This window comes from Seriola dumerili, unplaced genomic scaffold, assembly GCF_002260705.1.
Source record: "Seriola dumerili isolate Sdu_G_001 unplaced genomic scaffold, Sdu_1.0 BDQW01000105.1, whole genome shotgun sequence".
Lineage (NCBI taxonomy): Eukaryota > Metazoa > Chordata > Actinopteri > Carangiformes > Carangidae > Seriola > Seriola dumerili.
Window position 1 is genome coordinate 1,106,255 of NW_019174360.1, and position 21,386 is coordinate 1,127,640.

General features: G+C 46.7%; 2 protein-coding genes across 2 annotated transcripts in view; one reads left to right on the plus strand and one right to left on the minus strand.

Annotated features, from left to right (window-relative positions):
• The window catches only part of LOC111222693 (multidrug resistance-associated protein 4-like), a 22,784-nt gene extending 17,467 nt beyond the window's left edge, over positions 1-5,317 (plus strand). Inside the window, 13 exon segments of the mRNA XM_022746496.1 lie at positions 118-197; positions 386-536; positions 623-742; positions 836-946; positions 1,100-1,200; positions 1,427-1,618; positions 1,700-1,855; positions 2,586-2,679; positions 2,833-2,924; positions 2,926-3,005; positions 3,114-3,222; positions 4,237-4,371; positions 4,459-5,317. Coding sequence (XP_022602217.1) covers positions 118-197; positions 386-536; positions 623-742; positions 836-946; positions 1,100-1,200; positions 1,427-1,618; positions 1,700-1,855; positions 2,586-2,679; positions 2,833-2,924; positions 2,926-3,005; positions 3,114-3,222; positions 4,237-4,371; positions 4,459-4,548 — 1,511 coding nt within the window. The 3' untranslated portion in view covers positions 4,549-5,317.
• Positions 5,318-5,421: 104 nt separating this feature from the next.
• On the minus strand, positions 5,422-20,463 carry LOC111222692 (multidrug resistance-associated protein 4-like). Its single transcript, XM_022746494.1, has 31 exons — positions 20,376-20,463; positions 18,920-19,030; positions 18,064-18,184; positions 17,666-17,890; positions 17,496-17,585; positions 17,105-17,268; positions 16,667-16,792; positions 14,371-14,620; positions 13,832-13,939; positions 13,592-13,681; positions 13,295-13,486; positions 12,943-13,037; positions 12,518-12,604; positions 12,320-12,416; positions 11,964-12,173; positions 11,757-11,894; positions 11,219-11,256; positions 10,960-11,075; positions 10,729-10,875; positions 10,412-10,491; positions 10,171-10,321; positions 9,963-10,082; positions 9,719-9,829; positions 8,320-8,420; positions 8,031-8,222; positions 7,776-7,931; positions 7,285-7,374; positions 7,040-7,212; positions 6,832-6,937; positions 6,470-6,604; positions 5,422-6,372 (listed from the first exon to the last, which is right to left on the minus strand). The coding sequence occupies exons 1-31, from the start codon at positions 20,444-20,446 to the stop codon at positions 6,355-6,357; spliced, it is 3,909 nt and encodes a 1,302-aa protein (XP_022602215.1). The 5' UTR covers positions 20,447-20,463; the 3' UTR covers positions 5,422-6,354.
• Positions 20,464-21,386: the final 923 nt, after the last annotated feature.

The following is a 21,386-nucleotide window of genomic DNA, read 5'->3' on the forward strand; positions in this document are numbered from 1 at the left end:
ATCGGTGAGCGAACGTTTAGCGAGACAGCACAAACTGTACGACATGTGAAAGATCTGTTGTCTCTGTTCTGAAGTCGAGAATGTTAGGTGATGATGTCTGTCTCTGTCTCTCCTCAGGGCGAGTTTTAAACAGGTTTTCAAAGGACATCGGTCAGCTGGACTCCAACATGCCGTGGACCTTTGTGGACTTCATCCAGGTGAGAGACGGCAGCTCATTCAATTCACACAGTCATTGTAGATGCTCAATACATCAACATCTATGATTATATTGTTACGACATCAGCTACAGGGACATGTCTGGTGTGTGACGGGACTCTGGACTGAAGATCAGCAAACACCCTGATGTCAGATTTCAAATAGAAATTGTTTCTTTTTCTCCGGGCAGGTGTTCCTGCAGATCCTCGGGGTCATCGCCGTGGCAGCGTCGGTGATCCCCTGGATCCTCATCCCCGTGGTGCCCCTCCTCCTTGTCTTCCTCTACCTCCGTCGCTACTTCCTGCAGACCTCCAGAGACATCAAACGCCTTGAGTCTACCAGTGAGTGTCCCACAATGCACCAGTGTGTGTGAGAATCACGTTAAAAAAAGGCGGTGTGAAAATTCTGACTGTTTTCTGTCCTGCAGCTCGTAGTCCGGTCTTCTCCCACCTGTCCTCGTCTCTTCAGGGTCTGTGGACGATCCGGGCGTTCGGAGCCGAGGAGAGGTTCCAGAAAACCTTTGACGACCATCAGGACCTGCACTCAGGTTCTGCTCAGCATCAACGCCGTTAGCTTCAGTGTTGATCAGTATGAAGCTCAACTGACCTGTGTAACAACATGTTCTCCTCCTCCTGAACAGAGGCCTGGTTCCTGTTCCTCACCACCTCTCGCTGGTTTGCCGTCCGTCTCGACGGCATCTGCTCCATCTTTGTTACTGTCACCACGTTTGGCTGCCTGCTGCTCAGAGACCGTGAGGAAGAGTTTTCATTTGTTAATACTAAACTTTGGCTTTGCGCTGCCGTCCACCGCAGGGAGCACAGTGATGGTGTTTGACAGGATGGTGCTGGAGATCTGCAGTGCAGCAGGTTTGGACTGATGTTGATTTTTGATGTGTTCCTCTTAGAGTTGGACGCCGGCTCTGTGGGTTTGGCTCTGACCTACTCGGTCACACTGATGGGCATGTTCCAGTGGGGCGTCAGGCAGAGTGCAGAGGTGGAGAACATGGTAAGATACTCACCTTCTCTCTAATCTTTTGTATAACATGACATGTTTAAGGCTGATACACATAGAAAAGACATGATTGATTCAGGTGAACGGGTCAGAAAATAGTCTGATCACTAACAATAAATAGAGAAATGATTTTGTTACAGATTGAAATGTTCAATCTTCTTAAACAACAACAGCATCAATAACTGAGGGTGCGGTGGCTCTACTTCTCTCCTGTGTTCAGATGACGTCGGTGGAGAGAGTGGTGGAGTACACTGAACTGGAGAGCGAAGCACCCTGGGAAACCCAGAAGCGTCCTCCTCCAGATTGGCCGAGAAAAGGTTTGGTGACCTTTGACCGTGTCAACTTCTCCTACAGCGGCGACGGACCGCCGGTGCTGCATGAACTGAAAGCCACATTCAGACCCAAAGAAAAGGTCAGAGGTGTTTGACGATCACACGCAGGGTGTTTCATGATGTTTAAAGCAAAGCTGATGTTGTTTGTTCTGGCGTGTCAGGTTGGGATCGTGGGGAGAACCGGCGCCGGGAAAAGCTCCTTGGTCTCAGCTCTGTTCCGCCTGTCAGAGCCTCAGGGAAAGATCTACGTGGACGGTATCCTGACCTCAGAGATCGGCCTCCATGACCTCCGCCAGAGGATGTCCATCATTCCTCAGGTACCAGTGCCTCAGGAGGACAGTGAACCCTTTTAAAATGAAAGCTTTTATCGGTGGCGAGCAGCTTGATTCAGCAGCTGAGTGCCAGGAAATGAGTCAACTGAAAACAAGCCGGTGTGTTTGGATCTTTTCAACAGACATGGGTCTTTGTTTTGTTTTGTTTTGATTTGTTGCGGAGCAGAAAGTTTGTTGTGTTTCAGTCTCTGCTGCAGCAAGTAGATACTGGATGTGATTTTGGCTGCAGCTTGTGAAATGCGTCACATCAACCTCTGACTTTAAATAAGATAACGAAGAAGAAAACAAGCTACACCTGTGATTAATATGTTCCCATTGTCAGAAGTAGGTGGTAAAGCATGGGATGTGTTGTGATCGGTCAGTTTGGGTCATAGCTTGTTTTTGATATGATCATTTGTAAATGAGGCTGATTCCAGTTGCTGAATCCACAGATAGTTTCCTCTTTTGAAAGTAATTGTTTTCCTTTTGATGATGTGTTGAAAATGTGAGTGATTCAGATTGAATTTGGCCACTTGGTTGAATAATTTCATGGTGCTTTCTTCACTGACTTTGTCTTAATCAATTACAGGAATAAATAAACTTTAGAGCAGGAAATAATGAGGCAACTGTCACCTTAACTTTGAACTCTTTATATGACTTAAGTGATTAGTTTTGGAAATGTCTTGTATTTGGACTAGATGTGTAATCAGTAGTGACCTTTGAACTCATCTGCCAGGACCCAGTGCTGTTTACTGGCTCCATGAGGAAGAACCTGGATCCTTTCAACCAACACAAGGATGAGGAACTGTGGAACGCTCTGCAAGAGGTTGGTAACACACACACACACACACACACACACACACACACACACACCACACACACACACACACACCATGGCACAGATGTACAATAATCTGAGTGTCTTTATATGGTAAATGACCCCCCCCCCTCTGTCTGCTGTTGTGTATATTGTGCAGGTGCAGCTGAAAGTCGGTCGTGGGAGGAGCTGCCTGGGAAGTTAGAGACGGTTCTGGCTGAGTCGGGCTCTAACTTCAGCGTTGGGTCACGAGGCAGCTGGTGTGTGTCTGGCCAGAGCCATCCTGAGGAAGAACCGCATCCTCATCATCGAGACGGCCAAGCCAAACGTGGACCCCAGGTATGAACATGCTACACACACAACACACAAAACACACATGAGCCCTGAGTGTGGTAAAGGTTTAGTTTCCACTGGATGACTGTCTGTGTTGTGACTGTGTGTGTGCAGGACAGATGAGCTGATCCAGAGAACCATCCGGGACAAGTTTCGAGAATGCACGACGGTGCTCACCATCGCTCATCGCCTCAACACCATCATAGACAGTGACCGGATACTGGTGGAGTGAGTCCTTCTTCCTCTGCAGATTATAGTTTGGAGCTCATGTGGTTCAGATTTAATGTCCACAACAGCACAAGGTGTTTCCCAGAGACGCCATGCTGAGTGACTGCGTTCACACAGCTGCAGTCAGTGTAACAGGTTGACCTGGTTGGAAGTGTGTGACATTAGTAGAAATACACACGTGGTATCTATAGTGCGGTAAGTCCTAGAAAGTCATTTATCAGACATTGAATGTTTTGCTTTTAGATGGTGTGAAAAAGGTTTAGCATAGTGAGGCTTGAAAAGTGAAAACTGTCAGAGTATATGTTGTTTTTATCTCTTTGTACATGAGGAGTTTTTATGCTTTAGCTAAGAGGAATGAGCTGGTGAGGGACGGTTATCAGCGTCTCTCAAACTGGACGAACATGTTTGATCTTTGTTGTGTGTAGGGAAAGTTGTGGCGTCAGTGGGAGTGACACATTCAAACTATTGTAGGTGAACAAGCAGCTCAGTGGAGCCACTGAGCAGCTGTGAAGCTGTGACACTGCTGTTCATCTGGAAACCTGCCCAGCACACGGCTCCACCCAGAGTCACTGACGTAGTTGAGATTGTTTAGAGTAACCACATCCTGACTGTAGCTTCAAAGTTAAAGCAGATACATGTTTGAGAAAATAAGAGTAATAGAGCTACACAAAGTGTTTTTTTGTTGCCCTTTAGTGGCTACAAGTTGTAATCTCAGAACTGTGTTGTTGTGAAAAGCACCTGTGGCTGGATGTTGGGAGGAGAGTCATGTTGTTGTTGTTGTTGTTGTTGTTGTTGTGGTGGTGGTGGTGGTGACTTTCCAAATGGAGAAGCTCAGACACATTTATGATGCATCGTCACTTTGCTTGTGTAATATGTTTAGTCAGTGAAATGCTTTGATTAGATGTTTGCAGTGAATGTCAGTAGTGTGTATATACACACACACACACACACAGTTAGAATGAATGCATGAGTCAATAATTAAAAAGGACAAATGTGTTTGTGTGTCCAGGTTCTAGACGCAGGGAGGATCCACGCCTTCGATGAGCCTTTCACCCTCCTTCAGGATCCAGACGGCATCTTTTACAAGATGGTGCAGCAGACTGGTAAACAGGAAGCAGCCGCTCTACTACAGGCAGCTAAACAGGTGCGTGTGTCCTTCATGGTCAAATGTACATCATGTGTCCTGCTGTGAGAGGCTTGTGTTTGTGACCTGTGCTGCTTGTGTTGTCAGGTATTCGATAACAGAAGCCGCTCCAACATGTCAAACGGACATGCGGAGACGGCAGACGGTAACCTGGTCATCTTTGAGACGGCTCTGTGAGCAACAGGAGGGTCTGACTCGCTGCTTTGCCAGAAGACTTGAGAAAGTGCCTCCAGTGCCCCCCCCATCCCCTCCCCTCCCCTCCTCTCCCGCCACAGAGCACCTCATCCATGGAGCTGGTGAGGAGACCGAGAGGCTCTGGCCTCACTGTGGTGTGGAATGGCTCAGCCAAATATACGCACATGCTGCTGAGAGAAGCTGGAAATCACTGCTGTACAAACTGTTGACATGGACACTATTTATTTTTTATGTTTCCTATGTAGAGAAGTAGTTTTTAAAAATGGTAAGTAAGTGCCTTATTGTAGGTTTGCAGCAGTTTGTACATGTGTGGATGTAACCACAGAAAATGTGCAACTGTGTAAAGAAGCCTTTGTAAATATCAATTGTTGCACAAGATGAACAATCACCACGTCCGACAGACGACACCGCAGCAGGTTCACAGAGCTCAGCGAAGGTCTGTCTGTCTGTTTGTTGTTGTTGTTGTTGTTTAGAGATTTATTAATGTTGAAACCTGAATGTGGAGTTTACTGACAATCTGAGGACTGCTGCTACAACAGGGGTGGAGTGTGTTTGTGTAGAATGATGTTCATGTCTGTTGAAATTGTGTGTGACATGCTAAGGGGGAATTTGTGGAGTGTGTTGTTTTACTTGAGGTGGTCCTGCTGTGCAGAGGGAGAGAGGGAGAGAGTGATGTATCATGTAGAGTAATTAGAGTTGGTTTATATTTCTGATGTACATGTCCCCTGGGTCCCTACAAGTATTACTGGGGGCTGGGGCAGAAAAAAAAATTGTGTCCTATGCAGAATCAGAACTGTTGACATTGCTTATGTGTAATGATACATCTAGTCAGGGTTACAAGGATTGAGCTCATGAGGTGTGAAAAACATATCACTGTTCCCAAGACACCAAAGTGTGAAGATCAGAAGAGACACTTTATGCGGGGAAAAGAAATGTTGTTTGTTGTGAGGTGTTGTAAGACGGCCCTTACATGTGCAGTGTCACACGGCAGAGTGGAAGGATTCCTGCTCCAACAGAGGTGGAGTGAGCCGACAGGCGATAATTGGGGTTAATTGCCTGCAGCAGCAGTGCCTCACAGAGCCTGTGGGTGTGACTGTGTGAGTGAGACACCTGAGGTAGATTGGGGAAATGACCTGCCAGCCCACCTGCTGAAGGGAGGCATATCGTACAGATGGATGTATGTATGTTTGATGTAGAGTAATTTTGAACATATGGTGTGCGAAATATGGCGTGTTCCCCCGGGCGAAGGGCATATCAGTGCGTTTGCGGGCCACCGTCTTGCTAAGCGCATGGCGAAGAATAGACTGGAAGTTCTTTCGCGCTTAGCAAGACGGTGGCCCGCAAACGCACTGATATGCCCTTCGCCCGGGGGAACACGCCATATTTCGCACACCATATGTACAAATACACCTGATTATGACTTATGACAAATGTTACATGCAGCTCCTGCTAGGGTTAGGGTTAGGGTTGTGTGCATGCGTGCGTGCGTGCACATGCATGCACGTGCATGCACCAATATGAACCAACATATCTGATTATGACTTATGACAAATGCTACAGTCACTAGTTACAGTCACAACCCACAATGACACACAAAGACCACAACTCTGTTGAAAATTAAATAAACTTTATCTGAACAAAAGACTGTACAAACAGTAATGTGCTTCTTGTGAGTTCACATCCAACCCCACTGTCTTCAGGTCATGCAGTCAACACACACACACACGCACGCACGCACACACACACACTCTCACACACCCAGACAATCTGTCACATCCTGCTCCACTGTCAGGACTGCTGCGTCATCTGTGAACATGAACAAACATCATCCCATCAATAGTAAACACCCAGTAATAACTACAATACAAGCATTACATCCAACCACAGGAACATTCCACCTCACCTGTCTGGCAGACTCCAGCAGAGCAGCCGCCTCAGCCGCTCCCAGCTGCTGCACCATCTTGTAGAGCGCCCCGTCTTTGTTCTGCAGCAGAGTGAAGGGACGGTCTAGCTCCTGGATGGTTCCACTGTCCAGCACCTCACAACACAACACAATCAAACATCCATCACTTTCATTGTCTAATCTCTTAGCAGCATCCATGCAGGTGTTCAGTAACATACACATGCAGAACGAGCAGACTGCACATGAGTTTAAACAACTTCACTTAAACTCAGAGAGAGAGAGAGAGAGACAGAAATCAGCTCCCCACACACACACACACACACACACACACACACTTTTTACTATTACTGGAGAGGACTCACCAGTATCCGGCCACTGTCTATGATGGTGTTGAGGCGATGAGCGATGGTGAGCACCGTGCATTCTCGAAACTTGTCCCGGATGGTTCTCTGGATCAGCTCGTCCGTACTGCACAAACACAGTCACAACACAGACAGTCATCCAGTGGAAACTAAAGGAAACTAAACCTTTACCGCACTCAGGGCTTGTGCAGTGTAGCATGTCTCATACCTGGGGTCCACATTGGCCGTGGCCTCGTCGATGATGAGGATGCGGTTCTTCCTCAGGATGGCTCTGGCCAGACACACCAGCTGCCTCTGACCCACACTGAAGTTAGAGCCCGACTCGGCCAGAACCGTCTCCAACCTCCCAGGCAGCTCCTCCACGACCGACTTCAGCTGCACCTGCACATACATATACACACAGAGTCAGTTGAAGAACAGGAGATACTGACACAGCTCTGATTGGATACTCGCCTCCTCCAGGGCCCTCCACAGCTCTTCGTCCGCATGCTGCTTGAAAGGGTCCAGGTTCTTCCTCACGGTGTCAGTGAACAGCACCGGGTCCTGCAGCACACAGAGGGACAGACGCGCTGAAACCACGAGCTGCGCTTCCTTCACATCCCAAACATCCTCCACTTCAATAACAGCAGCGTTACACCACAGTAACAACACTGTCATTACAATTCAAAGTCCTGCCTTCTAATCAAGTGGAACTTCTTCTGTTATTATATTTCACAATATTACTCTAAATGCATTTTCATGTTAAAACTGACTGAGTTTCTGCTTATTTCAACAATTCTACATCACATTGGGGAGTTCAATCAACTTTCTCATTACAGCTGTGAAATACATGTAGGAGTCCGAACAGAAATAAATACACAAACTTGGACTGTTCAATAATAACATTGCTCAATTCTAACAAACAAGCATGTTCAAAACATTAAAAACCCACGCGTCATCTCTACCTGGGGAATGATGGACATCCTCTGACGCAGGTCGTGAAGGCCGATCTCTGACGTCAGGACGCCGTCTATGTGGATCTCCCCCTGCGGCTCAGCCAGGCGGAACAGGACCGACACCAGGGAGCTTTTCCCGGCGCCCGTTCTCCCCACGATCCCGACCTGACGCAGCGGGGGGACACACGGGGGACATGAAACCGGCACGTACGCTGACGTCACGTGCGTAAAGTCATGAGCTCTAAACCGGCTGTCGCGTCTCACCTTCTCGTGCGCTTGGAAAGTGGCGCTGATGTCTCTGAGGACCGGCGGCCCGTCTTCGCTGTAGGACAACTTCACCCGGTTGAAAGTCACCAGTCCTCGGCTGGGCCAGTCGGCGGGAGGACGCTTCTGGGTCTCCCAGGGTGCCTCGCTCTTCAGCTCTGTGTACTCCACCGCCCGCTCCACCGAGGTCATCTGAAGAGATAAAGAGGTTGATTGAGTGAATCCCCGCGCCGACCCTCCGCCCTCCGGCTCTGACTCGACACCCCCGGACCGGCGGCTCCGTCCTCACCATGTTCTCCACCTCCGCGCTCTGCCTCACGGTCCACTGGAAGTTTCCTATCAGCGTCACGGCGTAGGTCAGCACGAGCCCCACCCCTCCGGCCTCGAGCCCTGACACGCGCGCGCGCACGCACACACACACACACACACACACACACACACACACACACACACACACACACGAAGACAAAGACATGCTGATATAGGACATTTTTACATTTTCTTTTAGTAAACACAGAGAGGCTCCAAAAATAAAAGAAACAATAACTACACAAACACTGATTTTTCACGGCACTGGCTCCACACCACCACCACCACCACCACAACAACAACAACAACAACAACAACAACAACAACAACAACAACAACAACAACAAGCCTCCATTTTAACACTCCAAAGCGCACGGTCTACACTTCATGGCGCAAATCCATGTCACTTTTCACTATTATAATGGCGGGAAAAACAGTCCCAGCTCCAGGCTCGTGCTTCTACGTGGCTCCACTCGGTCTCTTCATTGATCACGGGAGAGCTCTGTCAACCAGCCAATCACAGTGCCATCATCTCCCGTGCCCTTTAAAAGCCAGGCGGCGCACTTGCAACGTGGCGCATTGATATTACAATGACGCAGTGACGTCACTGCACAAAGCACGTTATGATGTCACATTATGACATGTTTAGTTAATACGTTTTCGGTTCATTATGAAACTTTGCTAAGAAGCATTTAGTCCAGCTGCTGCTCACTGTGCGCATGCGTAACAGGCCTGTTGGAATATCAGTGAAACACTGCGACACCGACTTCAGACCACTTTCTTTTTTACTGCTCAATCGCTTTCCGCTGCCTCAACATATCAATGCGCCTCGCCACGGCACGCGCATGGACGCACAGGGGCGGGGCGCCAATTAGCTGCAGACGGAACGCAGGTCGGAGGTTGTGTCACACCGGTGGAGTGACGCGGGTGCACACCTCCGGCCACACCGGCGTGCCGGAGAGACGGCGACACCTGATCAAATACACCTCATAGATCTCTGCGTAACGTCTCGTGTCGGCTTTCACCCCGTTGTCTTCATGGATTTCACACCTGTCTCCACGCGGGGTTCAAGGAGGTTGGTCGCGGACAGGAAGTAGATCAACGCACCGGGTATTTCGGCCGGTAAGGCGGACAGAAACACGCAGGTATTGCTCCTGGGCAGGACAAGTATTCCTTTCTTTTTATTCTTTCTTTCTTTGTATTTTTAATCAACTGTCAACTCTGAACTGAATTTCTAAATTCTCCTTATGTTGCACCTGCACAAACACACATCCTGCTACACTCACCTGTCCTGCTGAAACCTGTGACAGCTGTAATAGACTGTGACTGAGCAGCAATCCCTGTCAACACGAGCTCTAATCAACTCAACAGGTTCTCACCGTCTCTGAGTAAGATGCAGCCGAATGTGGTGAAGGTGATGAAGAGGGAGCAGATGCTGTCGAGGCGAAGAGCAAACCAGCGGGACGTCATCAGGAACAGGAACCAGGCCTCTGAGGAGAGGAGCGCAGACACACGGGAACAGGGACGTCACCAAACTGACTGGAATCATTACACCTTCTTATGTCGCCCGCAGTCCCACTTTAAAAACAACTGAGCAGCTCAAACAGTGAAGCAGAGTCTGACCCGAGTGCAGGTCCTGATGGGCGTCAAAGGCTTTCCTTAACCTCTCCTCGGCTCTGAAGGCTCGGATCGTCCACAGACCCTGAAGAGACGAGGACAGGTGGGAGAAGACGGGACTCCGAGCTGCGGGAACACATCGCAAACATCTGTTTCTAACACGCACAGTCATTTCGCTTCCTGTTTCAACCCTCGTCGCCCCTTCGTAACCTACTTGTGGACTCGAGGCGTTTGATGTCCCGTGACGTGCTGAGGTAGAAGCGTCTCAAGTACAGGAAGATGAACAGCAGAGGAACGACAGGGATCAGGATGAGAGGGATGACCGAGGCCGCCACCACCACCACACCCATGTTCTGCAAGAACAACTACAGAACGACAACCGCGCTGACGCTTTCATCTACGACTAAAACAACATCTGGAAACAGAGAACAGACAGGGAAGTAATAATGTCTCACTTGATAGAAGTCCACAAAGGTGATGGGTAACATGGAGTCCATCTGGCTGATGTCTTTGGAAAACCTGTTGAGAATTCTTCCTGCAAAGTGGATAAAGGCAAAATCAGCCAGACAAATAACTGATGAGTAACGTTGCTGTGCCGCAACTTCTTCCACTTCAGTCGAGAAAATAGAGTCGGCAAAAGACTCCTACATACATGAAGTTCATTATATCTTATATCTGGTACTCACTGCATGTAAAACCTGAGGTGCACGAGCCAGGAAGTGACTGAGTGACATGAACAACCGGCAGGTTTTTGAAGAGGAGGCGAACTCACCGATGGGGTTGGCGTCGAAGAAGGCGACAGGCGTGCGGAGGACGGCGCTGAACATGCTGTTGTGCAGTTTCTGAGCTGATCTCACCAGCTCGTGAAAGATCACTAAGCTCCTGGCGTAGCCAAACACCACGGCGACTGCGGTCAAACCTGGAAGCAGAAGCAGCCGACTTTATATCACACCTGTTCATATATATATATATATGTTTTACACCTGGACATGATGGAGCTCACCTGAATAAACACCGAGGTAAAATGTGAGGTCCAACTCTTGATCTGAGTGAGTAGCATTCACTCCATTTCTGATGCTAACAGCTGTGGCCGTGCTGTTGAAATACATCTCTCTCACCCTGTCACACACACACACACACACACACACACACACACACACACACACACACACACACACACAGTCAGAGAGAGAAAAGATCATTCAGCAGGTTCACAAACAGTAACATAAGCTGCATGTAAAAGTCAGATGTGAAGAGCTCACCAGTACACCAGCCACCAGTCCTGCAGAATATAAGCAACCTGTGGATCGACACAGAGTTCAGTTCAGTGGCTGCATATTCACAATAAATCAGGATCTGAGAACCACTTAAAACATGATACATGAAAGAAGTGTGTGATGGAAATGTTGCATTTGTCTCTAGAATTACAGGAAATGAACCTGAAGGAAGGATGAGGAAGAAGAAGAGGAGGAGGAACAGACAAGAAACATGGAGAATTCAGAAAGGTAAGACAGCTGGGTCCTTTCTTTTACTATCATTATTTGATGTACACATTTATATATCTGCTCATTTTTCTAATAATAATAATAAAGAAAAAAGTTTGATGAGAATTGGAATGTATTTTATGTCAGTCCGTTGAATCTAATCTCATCTAATTTTCCCTCTTTTGGTACTTGGATGATTTGTGTTCATTATTATATAGTGACGCTCTTGTCCGGTTACATGTGTGACACTGTGCAGATGTGAGAACAAGTTCCAGGTGTGAGTGTGAATACTCGAGGCCTGTGAGCCTCAGCTTACCTCGGCCACGACACTGAGCAGCACGATAAACAGTAAGACCGCGATGCTGCAGCCTGCGGTGAAGTACTTGAGATAAATGTGACCGGCGACGTCTCCTTCCACCCGACTCTCCTCTGCCGCGGTGCAAACTGTTTCAACCTGCAAAAAACAGGCTGTTAATAAGCCACTTATTTTAAAACTCTTATTTTATTTTGAAAATGTACTCACAGGAAGCTGGTCTGTGCAGTCGCTCTCCTGCGGCAGGAGGCTGCTGTGGGAACTGTGCGAGTGGTTCGTCTTCTGGCTGTGTAACGACAGCTTGCCCAGGTCGGCCGATCGAGCCCGTCGCTCCTGCTCCTCGTCGCTGCTCGGCATAGCCGCCATGTCCGGATTGGAGGAGCACAGCTCGCTGTAGGAACCCTGAGCCGTCACGTGACCCTGAGACACGCAGGAACAAAACACGAAGTGTAGAATTAAAGAAAACAAACTGCACACTTTCATCCTCTTTAGAAGAGCACGCTGAAAGCGCCGTCTGAAGTGCAACAAGCAGCAGCAGTAGCTGTCTTTGAATGTGTTGCACAAACCTCTTTGAGGACCAGGATCTGGTCGGCGGCCCTGAGGTGCTGCAGCTGGTGGGTGCCCAGGACACGACACTTGTTCTTCAGCAGGCCGCAGATGCACCTGCTCGTGAACACACAGACAGACACGTTTTGTCCGACACCTTCTACGCACTACACTTTTAAGTTCAACGGTGCGGCACAACACGACGGGTGATCACTCACTGCTCAAAAAGATGTTTCCCGACCTCAGCGTCCACTGCGCTTAAAGGATCGTCCAGGAGGTAGATGTCTGCATCCTGATACACAGCCCTGAAACACACACACACACACACACACGGTTTAGTGGATGAAGATTAACAATCTGGACGAGACAGAAATGTAATGAAATGTACGAAGACTGTAACAACAGCCCCCAGACTGTTACTAACCGTCCTCCTCTGGGTTGAGACAAACCCGACCTTGTGCATACCTGTGGAAATCAACCTAGCGTGTTGCTACATGTTCCCTCCCCCAGAACCCCGGGGAAGCAGCCCCACACACACACACACACACACAGACAGCAACAGTGATGCCAGACATGCTACTTCACTTCCTGGTCGTGTCTCTTCCATGTGAATGCAGACTTCCTGGTTGTGACTCCCTCCTACCTGGCCAGGTTGATGCGAGCTTTCTGTCCACCGCTGAGTGTGGCCCCTCTGTCCCCGATCAGCGTCAGGTCTCCGTCCGGGAGCAGCTCCAGGTCCTGCGCTCAAAGACGACGAACAACTCAAGCTCTGACTGAACACCTCGGCTCTGGATTCAAAGTCAGACGTGTTGACACAAACTTCCTAATCTTCTGACTTCCACATCAGTGACAAGACATACAAACAGAAGAGATCGTTTCTACTCGCTTCTATTGACGAAGCACAAACACAATCAGAGATAACATTGGACTTCCAATATGGCCGCCAGAGAGTCTGCTCCCTCCGTCAGCTGACAGGGACCCCGCTCACACCCCACCTTCTTTAGAGCGCAGGCTCTGATGACTTTCTCGTACCGCTGGGGGTTCAGCTCTCTCCCGAACAGGATGTTACTGCGGATGGTCCCCGGGAACACCCAGGGCTGCTGGGACACATAGGTCAGCTGACCTTTGACCTTCAGACTCCCCGTGTCCTGAGGCAGCTCTCCCAGGATGGCGCTCAGCAGGGAGGACTGGTGGGAACACAAACAGAGTCGACACTTTTCCCTTTGTTGGTGGTCAGGTCAACCGTGTCCCCGTTAGCCTGAAGCTAAGCTTGTTTGCACAGGTGCACTCACCTTCCCGGCCCCCACTGGTCCAATTACAATCAGGAGTTGGTGTGACTTCGCGCTGACGGAGACATTCTGGAGAGATGGAGCGTCCAAACTCTGACGGGAAACATTTAGAGAATTACAAAGAAAACAAGTGTCAGATCTGAAATCATGTAAAATCACTTTACACTTTGAAAACTACGTTCAGGTTTTTATTACAAAGTACGCAGGTGCGCTCGCTCCTCATTTCAGAGTTGAAATATTCACCTTATCCCAGTAGCAGGTCAACTTCTCAATCTCTATGGAGCTCTCCTCCTTCCCCTCCAGAGGCAGCCCCGAGGTTTTTCTCTCCACCTCATCCAGCAGGAGGAAACTCTGGGAACACGTTAATCAATATGGTTTCTGTTTGCAGTGGTTTCGTTTTAACTCTCTACAAAGTCAAACTGCTGCTTCTCAAAAACACACAATTTTTAAACATTCACTGCAATGACAGATTCCTGGAAGTCACTACAGAAGCAAGGGATGTAATGTGTAACTGAACATTTAGCAGGCACTGCTGTAAACCCTTAAAATGCCAGAGGAAAGACTAAAGGTCACATATTTTCTTCTTCTTCTGTGTTTGATCCATAAGAAGAAATATTAAAAAGAACCAAAAACCATCTCAGTGTAGTTTTACATCTCCTCTCTCAGGCGTCTCTCTGCAGCTCTCGTGACAACAGGTCGGAGAGCCAATCAGAAGAGAGGAGGCTCTGATTTAAATGTTAAATAAAGTGACTGAATCAACCGATTAAAGAAAACAGAAGTACCGTGATCCTCTGGACGCTGACCGCGGTCTCCGACACCTTCTCCACGGCCAGCGGGAAGAACAGGGTGACCGTGAGCTTGATGGTACCGTACAGGGACACGGTGACAAACACGCTGCTGGCGGTGATGGCGTTGCCCAGGAGGGCGTAGACGGTGAAGGTAATGAAGACGATGATCTTGCTGCTGGCGAAGAAGGACGCCATGTTGAGTCCTCGTAGGTAGGAGCTGTACAGTATCTGACGGATCTCTTTCCTGGGAACAGACAACAACATGTGGAGAATTTGGATTCATGCTTTAATGTTGTAAAGTTCTTTGAGGGTTTGCAGGAACTTTTTAAAAACAAAAGGAATGAGGAGGAAAATGAAAAATGGATTACATTTCCTGTTTTATTTACTGCCATTCAATATCTTCATCAGGCACAGATAACTTTACCTCTCTACAAAGTATTACCCTTTTCTTTTAATTCTTTCAACTTTAAGCTTCATGCTTTCATGTGTAAAGCCCTTCTTAAGCGCTGAGCCACGACCACCAACTTTCAAAGCGGTGATTTATTTCAGTCTGATGGAAACTCACTTTCATTGTGTGCTAATTGGTTTCCCCAAGAAAGATCTGTCGTTCCATTCAAGCCCAAAGCAAATGGAACATGTCGGTCCTGGGGCAGAAACATCTGATCACGCTCGACCGATCAATGTCTTTTAGTCCTTTAGTGGATATTCTAAATGTATTGGGTCGGATATGTTGACCATCTTTTATATCATTTACTCTTCTACAATTCTACACCCGTCAGTTTAGGGATGTAAATACTCAACGTCACATCTGCGTGGGATCTACTTAATGCGGCGTAACCTGTTTTTTTTTTTTTTTTTTTAATGGAGTGATGCTGATGTTGATCATTTCCACTTGAACACTTTAAAGAGTCAAGATGTTATGTATTTTTTTTTTTCTTTCTTTTTTTTACTTTCTACATCGCTGCAAACTGCAACTTGAGTCTCACAAAGCGTAGTTGGATCAGGACGGATATTTGATTTTCAATAAGTTTGGAATCTTTTCTGTCTGTCTGTGTGTGTGTTTCTTTTCAAGGCACATGTGGGTGATGGTGCAGATGTCTTCTGTGTTTTATTAAAGGCTCAGCTATGTGAAATATTCCCCTCAGCTCTGTCTCAGGGAGAACAGACTCTTTTCCCCCCTCAGTGCATACCACTGGTTTATATGAAGTGTCCTCAGGCGAAATCCACGTTGCTGTAAATGAACGTCAACATGCTTCGATTCTTTTTCTAGATGAAGATGAAGCTCTTTGCTTTCACCGTTACTTCATAAACACCGTGGGTATTATTGTTTTTGGTGACATGTCGCTTCATGTCAATGATTTCCATGTAAGTTCCTAGAAAGGAGTTGGATGTGTAACTGAAACAACTTAACGTGACACCATTAATCCATTATGACACACTCTGCCCCTCGGGCTTTAAAGTGTTGTAAGAAGGGGTTTCTATCTTCATCTGCCTGGACATGAGTGTTCAGCATGTTTCAAAAAAGTCAAATAAAGCAAACACTTCACTCACAGCTTCTGCCATTTAATCACTTTTACTACTGGAACCAGCTGACGGCTGATAATCCTGAAAAACTACTCTTCAAAGTGAACAATGTTTCTGTCAAAACATTTGGTCCTCAGTGGAAACGGACTGACAGTTTAATTAATGAAACAAAACAATTAGAGCCTCACTTTCACGTTGCACCGTGTCAAAACACTAAAGAGGTTCCCGAGGACCATAAATCATGAGCAAAGTCCTCAAGATTTATTCACCTTCAGCCTAAAATGTGAACTTTGAGGTGTCATAACTGATCCTGCCATTTTCTGACCTCACTAAAGGGCAACACACACCAGCGGTGCTGAACCTGTCTGAAACACCCCTACCTGCTGTTTGTCAATGATATACTGTGTGTGTGTGTGTGTGTGTGTGTGTGTTCGTTCACCTTAACCTACTGTGCAATAAATCATCCTGCAGTAAGCTGCTTTCATTTAAACATTTGCTCTGACAGTTTGTGTAACAACACCTGATCCTAATGGTTAACACTTCTGATCCACAGCTGTAGATTCACCTCCAGTTTGCACCAGCTGTCACTTCTTTCATCGCTCATTCAGTTTGTTTTGGTTTGACTTGTGATTCATCAGGAAAATATCCTGATCAGCAAGAGGGCGAAACTAAATGTTGGAAGACGTCCCGGCAAAAACAACTGCCCCAGAACGCCCCAATTGTATCCCAGCAAACTCATTCTAGTAGATATTATTTCCGTCCTCACCTTCTGACTTCAGTAACCAGAGCTGAGAACGGCTTCTCCCAGGCGTACATCTTGATGATCCTGACGCCGGACACCACCTCGTTCATGATGCAAATTCTATTGTCAGTAAAGACGGCCGTTTTGCTCCTGCAAAGAATTAAAATAAATAAATAAAAATATTTACCTTCCTAATGGTCAGAGTCACAGAGTTGAAAAATGGCCACTGAAGAACATTATGATGTCACAGTGACGTTGACCTTTGACCCTTTGGATATAAAATGTCATCACTTTATTAAACCGCAGTTAAACCGCGTCATAATTACTGTTTGAATTCGTGTTTTGTGAGGTCACAGTGACCTTTGACCGCCAACAGAAAAACAAAGAGGAATTTCCTTAAAAGATAGAAAATAGTCATAAATTGACTTTATCGTTGATTATTGGAGAAGACTCGTTTCCTACCTGAAGATGCCAAAGAGTTTTCCGAACCAAGTCTGCATCGGCAGCATGAGGGCGACGACCGCCACGCCCGCCAGACACGTCGGGCCGATCTCGTACCAAAGGAAGACGACGATCACCATGGCTTGTAGAGGCCCCACCCACAGGTAGTGCAGGTTGAGTGTAATCTACACACACGCACGTGCAAACATTTAATTTTTTTTTCTCAATTGTCAGCACTCGTAAATCTCACAGGTCACACGACCTCTTTTACACATTTACTCAAACACACTTAAAAAAAAGAAAAGGCTTCGAGCAGACGAGGTTAAATGTTAACGTGATTATTGTTAGCTAATACATATTCAGCCATTGATAACCGTTGGACCCTTCTGTCAATCATTTATTGTTGCGTCACCTCATCGAAGCGGTTGACATCATTCGAAAGGAGGTTGACGATTTGTCCGGTGGTGGTTTGTCCCATGGATTCACTGCTGAGGGCCAGAGCCTGGGGGGGGGTAGGACTCTTTAAGAGTTGGAAACATATTTCTAAAGACATCTCTGAATTCTGCCGAATCTTTCACTGACCTTCCTGTATATCATGTGACACATGGCCACCCGTATCCTCATGCCCAGTTTCTGAACCTGGTAGAAGTAGAGGTGTTGGAGGATAGTCAGGCCGAAGGTGGAGAGGGACATGGCGGCGGCGTAAACGCACACCGTGCAGAGACTCCTATGGTCGTCTGGGTCGTAATTCTCAAAGTACAGGATTATTTTCCCCAGCAGAAGCGACTGGATCACTTTAATGGCCTCCTTTTTTAAGACGAAAAACACAGGGATGAGAAATACACATTAGGCCGTCGTGAGATCCTGGACGTGGGAAGAAGAGTCACATAAAAACTCGTTGCTGCTTGTTCTCTCTCAAACAAGAATCCAACACCTGACATTAGCAGACGGTCTAAGGTTAAGAAACAACATGAACATACCAGTGAAAATGTGAACAACCCAGCCGCGGCGTAGGACCTCCCGTAGCACCGGATGAGGACGTCGGTGAGGTTCGGTTTCCGCAGTTCCTTCGTGGCCTTTTTAACTTCGTGGTCCCAAAGTCTGCAACAGAAAAAACAACAGGTAACAACACATTATATAGTGAGATGGCACACTGTGGTGTGTGTTTCAGGGCGTGATTCGACGTACAACTCATTGGTTTCTGGGAAAAAGCAAGTGATACCCAACTTCTTTTTGTAAAACCTGAGGAACATCAAGTAACCAAAACATGAGATAACGTCACAGTTTTCACTTTCCTCTTCTGAGCGTCCTGAGACCGGGAGTCATCCTTTCATTCAGTATTTGGATAAACAAACTTGCGTCAACTGTGCCAAACAAATTCAATTTGCTTCTTCACACAGTCTGATCAGTCACTGAAACACCACATTTCCCACATACCAACCTTAAACTAAGTCAGAAGCACTGACACTTCTGTTTTTCAATGCAAGGCTGTGGCTTCTGTTAATGACAGTGCGGTTCTTCCTCTAGCTCCTGATCACTGCGTTCAGGCAGCTCCTCAACACGTGGAGCCGCGCTGCTTTTCGACACAACCCAGACCAAAAACTGAACAAACTGCTTCTTTTATAACTTATAATCATAAAATATTTTTTATTTTAATTATATATATTCCTTCACCAGAATATAAAAAGTAAGATTCCCCCTTAAAGCTCTCATTGACTTATTCAACTCCAGGTTTGACTGAAACATCATGATAAAAGTCTCTACATTCTTGGCAAAATAAATGTGCTTGTAGTTTCTGAAACGTCTTCCCGTTTTGGGAGTGACGTTACGGCGTACCTCTGCAGCTCCTCTCCCAGGGTCTGAGAGCGATCCTCGGGGACAACGCTGTACATGTCACTTTCCTCCAGCGTCCGCTTGTGGCCGAGGTGCAGCAGCGGGGTCAACCAGCTGAAATGGACAGGTAATGATGCAGTTAGAAAGCAGGTAAAGCAGACACTTGAGTTACTTATTGCTTTTGTTGGAACAGGAGACACCGCCGATGTTTCTCTGCACTAACACAACAACTCTAATAGGTTAGAAGTGATTGGCTTTAATAGAAAGAGAGAGGGGGGGGGGTGATCAATCATTCAAACATTTCTGTGTTAAGTGGGATCTGTACGTTTACTGTCCACGTACTGTGTAACCGGTCTGTCTTTATAGACTGATGCAACCTGAGGGTGCAGGGCCTGATGCACCGAGCACCTGTCCTCACCTGTAGAAACGACACCCTGGAGTTTTTAATGAAACAACCCCACCTCCCTCAGTCATGCTTTTGTCAGCTTCACCCGAAATAAATTCCTTCAAGCTAAGAAAACAAAAAAAATAACACTTGCAGCCCCCCCACCACCACCCCCACCCCCCACCTCTTCAGCCACGCTACACCTATGCATGGCTCCAATGCTGTTATCTAGTCTGCTTACAACACAACAGTCTTCAAGGAGGAGGTCCAGCACCTCGGGGCATGGTGCGCTGATAACAACCCAGAGTACACTGCTCTAACCCTGCTGCTAACCCAGGAGCTATTTGTCACATGCAGCGAGGACAGCTTCTACTTTGTCCTTTTTTCTCTGTGCTCCATCATGTTCTTCTAATGTGCATGAAGGGGCACGCTCAATCCTGAGGCAGTATCACACAAGGTCATACACTGCTGCTCGGGTGGAGGGTGGGGGGTTGGCTGGAGAGCAACTCCTGCATATAGTCCTTGAATGCTTGTTTTGACTAAACGCAGCGGGTAAAAGTCACTGAACAAATGCCACAGGTTGTGAACATCTAACACCGCCGATTTAATTATCGGCGCGGTAACAAAAGAAGATCTTTGAATTGCTCATATTGATTAAATCTTAATCCCTTTCATCCAAACTGTCAAACTCAGTCGCCAATGCAACAGGAAATCTAGGAATTACTGTTTCACTGCTTCAGCTTCCAGCCGTGTCTGAAACGTGCAGCTGTAAACATAAAACCCGCGGAGCGCATCGCAGCCTCTGGTCCGAAATTCCTCTAAACTGCTTTGGAAAACGACTTTGCATGTGAGTTGCAACAGGTGGTTCAAGTTGTGAAAACTCAACTTCTCAAATTAAAAAAAAATGTTCCAAGGGAAACGTTATTTCTAACACGCGACATGTCTCTTCCAACTCCAGCTTCAATTGAACAGCTTTCCACACGGATTTACGCACCGCTATACTGATTTATTGAGAACCAATCACTTCACGTACAGGCTGCGTGCGGAATCCAATATCATGATTTAATCACTTACCACAAAAAGACTCTTGAACAAAAGCCGGCAGTTGCCAGCGGGTTGTGTCCGTCCGTCTTGGTGCTCTCCATGGTCTTTTTGGCTTCAGTTCAGGAGGCTGCACAGGCGCAACTGTCCGCACGCACTGGCGCACTCAGGCAAAACTTAATTCAACCACATGTGTAGTTAGGTAACATCATGTAACACTGAGACTCGGCCAATAACAGTGTGACATGTAAGGGTCTGCGCGGAGCCGTCTTCAGGTGCTGTTGAATATAATATATTCTAAACCCCGGGAAAGACGATCGACAGCTGAAAGTGAAAGTCTGACACTGTGGGACGTTTGGAGCGTGCAGGACCTCACACTGACCAACAATAAACATCTGCATTATACTGTTATTGATAGTCTGATTGAAGAAAAAAAAAAGTAGCCTCTTTCAGTAGCCTGAAGGGTTAGATAATCTTTTGTAATTAATGTTATTTAATTGATATAAATTACCTTATTGTATTGTAATTATTACTATTAGTTTATTACAACTGCAATCTGTTATAACTGCCTTTTTACAGTAGTATCAGTATTTATCATTATTATTATTGTTATTCTTCTTCTTCTTATGATTATTGTTGTTATTATTATTATTGTTATTATTATTATTAGCAATGCACATATTTTATTGTGTCTTTTTCTATTTTATTAAATGTATTTTGTGTAACGTCTGGGTTACAGTTTGATCTTTCAGCCTGTCCACAATCCCGCGGGAAGTGTATCTGTATCACAGTCTTGGATGTAAAAGCTGTAAACAAACACGTCGACGCGTTTAACTCACACTCCACAAACTTATGTTTCCGAGCAGCTCTTGAAGGCATCTTCTGCATAAAATTTTTTTTTTCTCCCTCCTTTTTTTTCTCTTTCCACGCCTATCTTCAAAAGTACCAATCACATGATCTAAGCCGTAGTTAAAGAGAACAAACACGTGGACTCGAGCCAAAATTAAGTCCACAGAGCCACGGTGGTCCAGATCCGAGACCGGA